An 8,150-nucleotide genomic window follows, 5' to 3' on the forward strand; every position below is an offset into this window, starting at 1 on the left:
TCTCTTCTCACACATTATGAAATAGCTGGTGCGCGTTCTGCAAAGTAAGGTCACGGTGAACTTGTAGTAGACCATAGCAGAGCAAAAGAGGCGGAAAGGCATTTCAGTTGGGGAAAAACCGGTTTCTAGCAGAGGGGGATAAAAAAACAAAAAGTCAAAAATCCAAATGTGCAGATCTCAGCGTTTATGAACCCAGTGCACATGTGGTTTTGTATAGGGGGCATAATTTATGTAAAATTTGGACCAATTTGTCCAACTTTGCTATCTCCTTAGATATAGACCAGAAATTCATACACAACAAAGAGATTTCTGCGCCCCACAGATTTCCCTATGAGCGAGCTAGACTTTACACTGCAGTCGGTAAGACCACTTAGAGGAAAACACCACATTCTCCTCTGTACTACAGGCTGAAGGAGCCCACTAAGAGCTATACTATGCCAGGCCACTGATCTTATTTGTTTTAGTAAGGTTTTACGGCACATGCCACAGCATAAGGTCATATGAGTGCCAAAGGGTGGATGTCAACAGAGAAGTCTAAAAAGGGAATCAGGCTTACTCTGCTCACCTCTCTAGCTTCAACAGCAGTAAGTCTGTATCGGCTATCAAGGCACCCCGGAAATAGCGGTTCACAAGACAGGGACAAACATATAAAAGAAGAGGAAAAATGACGACAATACGGATGAGGAAACAGTAGCACTGCCGGGGTGGGGGGGGGGGGTTGACTGATCTGTTTTAGATTACATAAAGTAATGAGTCAATTATTCTATTCTATGCTAAATGATGTAATTAACTATTTTGTTCTATTCTACATCATGTAATTAACTATTTTGTTCTATTCTACATCAAGTAATGAACTGTTTTGTTCTATGCTAGATGATGTAATGAACTGTTTTGTTCTATTCTAGATGAAGTAATGAACTGTTTTGTTCTATTCTACATCAAGTAATGAACTGTTTTGTTCTATTCTACATCAAGTAATGAGTTTTTCTCCTTTTGTTCTGTTCTTTTATAAAGAACTAGCTGGGCCCCCTTTCGATGAAAGGAATGATCGGTGCTTTAATATCAACTAAAAGTCATTGGCCTACTATATTTACACTCTACTGGAAAGGGGCAATAAATCTTGAGAGATGCAAAAAATTATAAGGTCTAGATCTATACTCTCAAAACAAAATGCGCCTCGTGAAATATCACTTCCGGATTTTCTAAAATTCCAGAGACAGAAGCGTTGGCCTACAAAAGCGATCGGCGAAATAAAGAAATTTAGCTTTTTGCTGCAAAACTGTCTCGAAACTGAAAAAACGAAGAGCGTCGTGATCTGGAGTATATTTTAAAGAATCTTTTGGCGAAAACCGCATGTCGATCTATGCGGCCATTAAAAAGCCTTTTCAATAGCAACATTCGGCCACCACAAATAGATACTAGAAGTAAAGATTTGTTCTGTTCTAAACGACATGGAGTAATGAGTTCTGTTGTATACCACACCAAGTAACGTGTACATAGTTCTGTTCTAAACGACATGGAGTAATGAGTTCTGTTGTATACCACACCAAGTAACGTGTACATAGTTCTGTTCTAAACGACATGGAGTAATGAGTTCTGTTGTATACCACACCAAGTAACGTGTACATAGTTCTGTTCTAAACGACATGGAGTAATGAGTTCTGTTGTATACCACACCAAGTAACGTGTACATAGTTCTGTTCTAAACGACATGGAGTAATGGGTTCTGTTGTATACCACACCAAGTAACGTGTACATAGTTCTGTTTTCTCTCAGTACAAGTAGACACAACAACTGACCAGTGGTGAGTACAAGTAGACACAACAACTGACCAGTGGTGAGTACAAGTAGACACAACAACTGACCAGTGGTGAGTACAAGTAGACACAACAACTGACCAGTGGTGAGTACAAGTAGACACAACAACTGACCAGTGGTGAGTACAAGTAGACACAACAACTGACCAGTGGTGAGTACAAGTAGACACAACAACTGACCAGTGGTGAGTACAAGTAGACACAACTACTGACCAGTGGTGAGTACAAGTAGACACAACAACTGACCAGTGGTGAGTACAAGTAGACACAACAACTGACCAGTGGTGAGTACAAGTAGACACAACAACTGACCAGTGGTGAGTACAAGTAGACACAACAACTGACCAGTGGTGAGTACAAGTAGACACAACAACTGACCAGTGGTGAGTACAAGTAGACACAACAACTGACCAGTGGTGAGTACAAGTAGACACAACTACTGACCAGTGGTGTGGTGAGCAACAGCCTTGGCCAACATAGTCTTTCCACAGCCCGGCGGGCCAAACATGAGAACCCCCCTCGGAGGGTCAATGCCGATCTGCTTATACAGCTCAAAGTGGGTCAAGGGCAGCTCCACGGCTTCTCGTACTTCCTGCTTCTGGATGTCCATTCCTCCGATGTCAGAGTAGGTCACATCAGGTTTCTCATCTAAACACCACAGAAGGAAGGACATGTAGATAATCAGTGAAGGACACAATCTACACAAAAACTCTGTTCAAGACAACATCAAAATGTTCCATGTTCCCTGCATACCAAAACTACATGTGAAAAACACACTCTATTTTCCTGAACACATTGTGCATGATCATCTTTTTCCTTCCTGTTTTCCCACGACACTGAGCAGTGGGGATGTATACAGCAGCTAACATCAACACCCAACAGTAGCCAGACTACGTAGATTGGTTACACAACATCACAACAAACATTTTACAATGAATCCACCAAAGAGAAAAGTCATTCCCCCAACAACGAGTATCTCAGACGACAGAACGGTAGCAGTAAGTTACAAAGCAAGAGGACCTGCTTGGAGCATGGTGATACTGCTGTCTGCCTCGGGGGGGAGAACATCCACCAGAGCGTTGCTGTGTTTGTGGAGGGCTACACTGGCCGATGGCTTCAGCAGCTCACGGTCAATGGTACTCAAAATACGAACGTAGTAATTGGAACCTGTAGAAGAAATAGCCAGTAATGATCATTGGAGAAGCAATTGAGCCCCTCGGAGTTTGAGAAAAAGAAGCACAAGGACACCATTGTGGTCATTTCTTACTGGGGAAGAGTAAAGACGGACAGACGGAAACAACAGAGGGGAAGAAAGGACGGAAGACCTACCAGAGTGATGCTCTATTAAGACCTACCAGAGAGATGCTCTATTAAGACCTACCAGAGTGATGCTCTATTAAGACCTACCAGAGTGATGCTCTATTAACACCTACCAGAGTGATGCTCTATTAACACCTACCAGAGTGATGCTCTCTATCCACAAGCTAACAGAACCAGTAAAAAAAAACACACACAAGAGAATCTTACAGAGACATTTGTTTCGACAAAATAGTTCTGGAGCGACAAAGTCTCATGAGGATAACAGTAACAGAGAAACATGTTTTTCAACAATTATGAATTGAAGTCTTCACGTTTTGTGTGGCTGACCAATTGACAGAGTAAGATCTTTATGATGTTCAAACAAGCATAAAGAATCTGAGGTCAAACACCAGATAGTAGAAGCAGTATTTTGAGAAAGCAAAGAAATGAGAAAACTCTGACGGTTGCAACAGAAAAATCTCTGTTCCAACACAGCAGGAAGCTAATCTATCACAAGTAGGGGGAAACCCTCTTTATTTTGAACATGAACCTTGTCATTTTAATCCCAAAAAGCCTTGCTCACTCTCATAGTTCTCTTCAAGCCCTGTGTTTGTTCGTAGAGTAATGATTATCATGTTGCATTTATTAGTGTGTGCGTGCGTGTGTGTGCGTGTTTGTTTGTATATTTGTGTAGAGGCAGTCATGAAAGCAAGCTGGTAATTTTTTAAAGTGAAAGATAAAAAAAGTAGACTATATCTGAACATGAATGATCTCATTGTGAATAAGAGCAAGACAGCAAGCACACCTGTGGTAGAACCAACAATCCCATTGTTCTGGTCAACAGCCTCCAGGAACTGGCCAATGACCAAAGGGACACTCTGAATGCGCTTGACTTCCTCCTGAGCGTGAAGATACTCCTTCTTCAGATTCTTCTGTTCATCCTTAATGTATTCCTCCTGGACCTCCAAGAACTCCAGCTGTTTCTGCAGTTTCTGAAGGAAGGAAAAACCAGCAGACTTCAGTCTTATTCACCCTGGTATCTGTTTCAACAATTTCAACAGCAGCACATGGGCCTGTCATATCAATACTCAGACATCCTAGTCAAAAGAAGAAAGGAGATTGGAGAAATGAAGGAATGGAGAAGAACAAAAGAGGAGCGGTTCAAGAAGAAAGTTCTCAACTTTCAAAATCCAACATTACAATAGCTGCTAGAAGCCAAACTCTACGGTAGAGCTGTACCAATTCTACTACACTATTCAATATCACAATTTTTCCCCTATTCACAGATAATCCAAGCATGGTAAATTCAAAGCATTGTTAATGGTCATGTGGGATCACTGATCACGACATAGCGCCCTCAGAGAACGGCGCTGTGAATACTGAATGTTGAACAATGAATGTTGCTGATGGACTCATATATATATATATATATATATATATATATATATATATATATATATATATATATATATATATATATATATATATATATATATATATCTATATATATATATATATATATATATATATATGTATATATATCTCTCTATATATATATATATATATATATATATATATCTATATATATATCTCTATATATATCCATATATATGGGCGAGTATATATATATATATATATATATATATATATATATATGACGCCCCCCCCCCCCCCCAACATTTAGACACTGTATTTCAATAGCAGGAATGGTGACTTCATATTTTGAAGAGTCTACGAAGTTTCATCTATCTCCTCAAATTGCACAACATTACTCCACAAATAAAGGCGATGACATCACTAGCAAATAAATACATTGTTCTAGCTAGAGAAGCAAAGTGAGAATAAGCAGTATCACATCAAAGAGATATTCACCAGCCACAGTTTCACACCATTTAGTAATCATTTAACTGGTACTTGACATACAAATCATTTACCTTGTACTTGACATACAAATCATTTACCTATACAAATCATTTACCTTGTACTTGACATACAAATCATTTACCTATACAAATCATTTACCTTGTACTTGACATACAAATCATTTACCTATACAAATCATTTACCTTGTACTTGACATACAAATCATTTACCTAGTACTTGACATACAATCATTTACCTTGTACTTGACATACAATCATTTACCTTGTACTTGACATACAAATCATTTACCTAGTACTTGACATACAATCATTTACCTTGTACTTGACATACAAATCATTTACCTAGTACTTGACATACAAATCATTTACCTAGTACTTGACATACAAATCATTTACCTTGTACTTGACATAAAGTCATTTACCTTGTCCCAAACATACCAACCATTTACCTTGTCCCAAACATACCAACCATTTACCTTGTCCCATACGAACCAACCATTTACCTTGTCCCAAACGAACCAATTATTTACCTTGTCCCAAACGAACCAACCATTTACCTTGTACCAAACGAACCAATCATTTACCTTGTACTTGACATACAAGTCCTCCAGATCAGGGTTCATGGGATCCCCCGAGGCTCCAGCCAGTCCCGTGCCAGGACGAGAGTCCGACATGTTCGAATCCTCCTTCAAAACATGAAACATGACATGCAAAACAATTGAGCCAAGTTGAAAAGAAATACAAGACAACTGCCTTCACATCAGAAGCAAAGGTGTTCAGTAATTTTGGTGTTTCTGGCACAGAACAAAGTGGATGTCCTTACTCTTACTGGTAAGAATTTCCCAGTACCACAGGACTTCTCCCAAGTGTTCCACATGGTTTCCGATGAAAAGTAAAATTCTAAACAGAGAAATGTAATGCACCCTCCCCCCCCCCCCCCAAGAGTGAGTGTGCGTTTTTCTTTTAAAACTGACACTAACTGAGCTAACTTACATCGAAAAGTGCATTTGTTTTGTTTATTTAGACTAATTCTTGAAAATGAAATGTGTTTCCCAAGTGCACAAGGTAATTTGGTAGTACAAGTACAGGGATTATTTCCCTCTTAAACTATTCAATGATGAGCAGTCAGATCAATCTGTGTCAAAAGTGGTAATATATATTTGATTGTTGCTGTAGAAGGAATGGAGATTCCTGTTTCTATAGACATGTCAGAGTACTTGTTACATTCATACAAGCAACTGATAGGTTTTTAGTCTGTATCAATGTAGGCGTCAAGTAAATCTTTTTTTTCTCGTTCTTTTACGTTAGGTCTTTTGACACAAATTAGATCATTTAGGAGGTAGGCGTCCAACCCTGCCTGTCAGGGCCAACCCGGGCTGAGAGGGATACAACATCCCAGCAGAAAGACAGAGGGATACAACATCCCAGCAGACAGACAGAGAGGGATACAACATTCCGGCAGACAGACAGAGAGGGATACAACATTCCGGCAGACAGACAGAGAGGGATACAACATCCCAGCAGACAGACAGAGAGGGATACAACATCCCAGCAGACAGACAGAGAGGGATACAACATCCCAGCAGACAGACAGAGAGGGATACAACATCCCAGCAGACAGACAGAGAGGGATACAACATCCCAGGGGGCAGTGAACCACCTTACCCGTACACCACAGACACCAGTTTAGTCTGTGCATATGTATGTGTTTTTTGTGTTTAAGCGTTGTTGAGAAGAGGAGGGGAGGGGGTAAAAGTAAGAATTGTCCTGGTTTTAATAAAAATTATCAAAAATGTAAAAACTTAAAAGGCTAGTAAACTGAATGTCTGATTCCCTTATGAAACTGATGGGTGTGTTTTATCAAAGCATATGAAAGCTAAGCCACACAAACAGCTCTAGAAATTATAAAGAGGGACTCCCATGGATCAACAAGGCTGAAGAAAAAAAAACCCAGACAGACAATTGCTTCTGAACAGCAAATCAAGAGTTAATAAAAAAAAGAACATATATGATGGAGCCCACTTCAAATAAAAAAAGAACATATATGATGGAGTCCACTTCCAATAAAAAAAGAACATATATGATGGAGTCCACTTCAAATAAAAAAAGAACATAGGCCCTATATGATGGAGTCCACTTCCAATAAAAAAAGAACATATATGATGGAGTCCACTTCAAATAAAAAAAGAACATATGATGGAGTCCACTTCAAATAAAAAAAAGAACATATCGTCGCCCATCCCACAAAAGGGCGCAAGAGCATTTTTGGCATTTTCCAGGAGAGCGTTTCAAAGTTTTGGACTCTTTTTAAATTCTCGCTGTGGCATAACCATTTGCTTTTTCGTTTCCATTTTTGGCAAGATAGTACAACCGCTGATTTATCATTCCCTATAACGATTATAGATATTGCTTTATCAGTTTTTAAGAAATTGTTTAAAATAGGTGATACGCCTGTTTGTGAGAACATACTTATGTCCGTAAAGACACAAGATTGACTATACACCACATTGTTTGGTAATAGAATATAAGAAAAAAGGGATTTTATTCTTGATTATTGAACAGGCTTATCAACTCAATATGCCAAACTGACCTAGTTTAGAGATGTGAAAAAGAGGAAGAAAAAGACAATGAGCAGCTTTGGTACCTCCACGATATGAAATGTAAATAAATAACTCAAAGAGTTATGCTTTCTTACTTGTCTTCAAGTCATTCTCTTCTGGCTTTATGCAGAATTTCACAATACAATGAGTATAAAATTACAAGTACCGCACAGATCATTTCATTCAGGACTCTGCACCACCCTTAGACAACAATATTTGTAGAACGATAAATTTTGAGCAGGGGTAATGAATTTGTGTAATACCTTATAAACGTTTTAGCCTTTAATACTCTGTTTATCAAAGAACTATAACGCAAGTGTTTGTTAAGAAAGATTAGAATGATCTGGAAAGGCACTTCAATGCGAAAACACAGAGGTAGCTTGTTATAGTTACATGTGGCAAAGTTAAAAGAACATTGTGTTCCCCCAGTCTGATGAAAAGTGTATTTGGCAATAGGGTTGTTTTTTTTAGGCTGTTCATGGTTCAGTGCAGACAATGGAACGTCTTTGACTTGATTTTTCTGGGACTTAAAGGTCACTGTTTGGTACGAT

General features: G+C 38.9%; 1 protein-coding gene across 1 annotated transcript in view; it reads right to left on the minus strand.

Moving 5' to 3' along the window:
- Positions 1-8,150, minus strand: part of LOC101859124 (26S proteasome regulatory subunit 6B) — a 29,932-nt gene that overhangs the window by 13,032 nt on the left and 8,750 nt on the right. The window contains exons 2-5 of the mRNA XM_005105971.3: positions 5,584-5,685; positions 3,922-4,108; positions 2,838-2,984; positions 2,262-2,465 (exon numbers count right to left, since the gene is read on the minus strand). Coding sequence (XP_005106028.1) covers positions 2,262-2,465; positions 2,838-2,984; positions 3,922-4,108; positions 5,584-5,685 — 640 coding nt within the window. The remainder of the gene's footprint in view (positions 1-2,261; positions 2,466-2,837; positions 2,985-3,921; positions 4,109-5,583; positions 5,686-8,150) is intronic.

The sequence above is a fragment of the Aplysia californica genome, unplaced genomic scaffold (genome assembly GCF_000002075.1).
Source record: "Aplysia californica isolate F4 #8 unplaced genomic scaffold, AplCal3.0 scaffold00504, whole genome shotgun sequence".
In the NCBI taxonomy this organism is placed as follows: Eukaryota; Metazoa; Mollusca; class Gastropoda; order Aplysiida; family Aplysiidae; genus Aplysia; species Aplysia californica.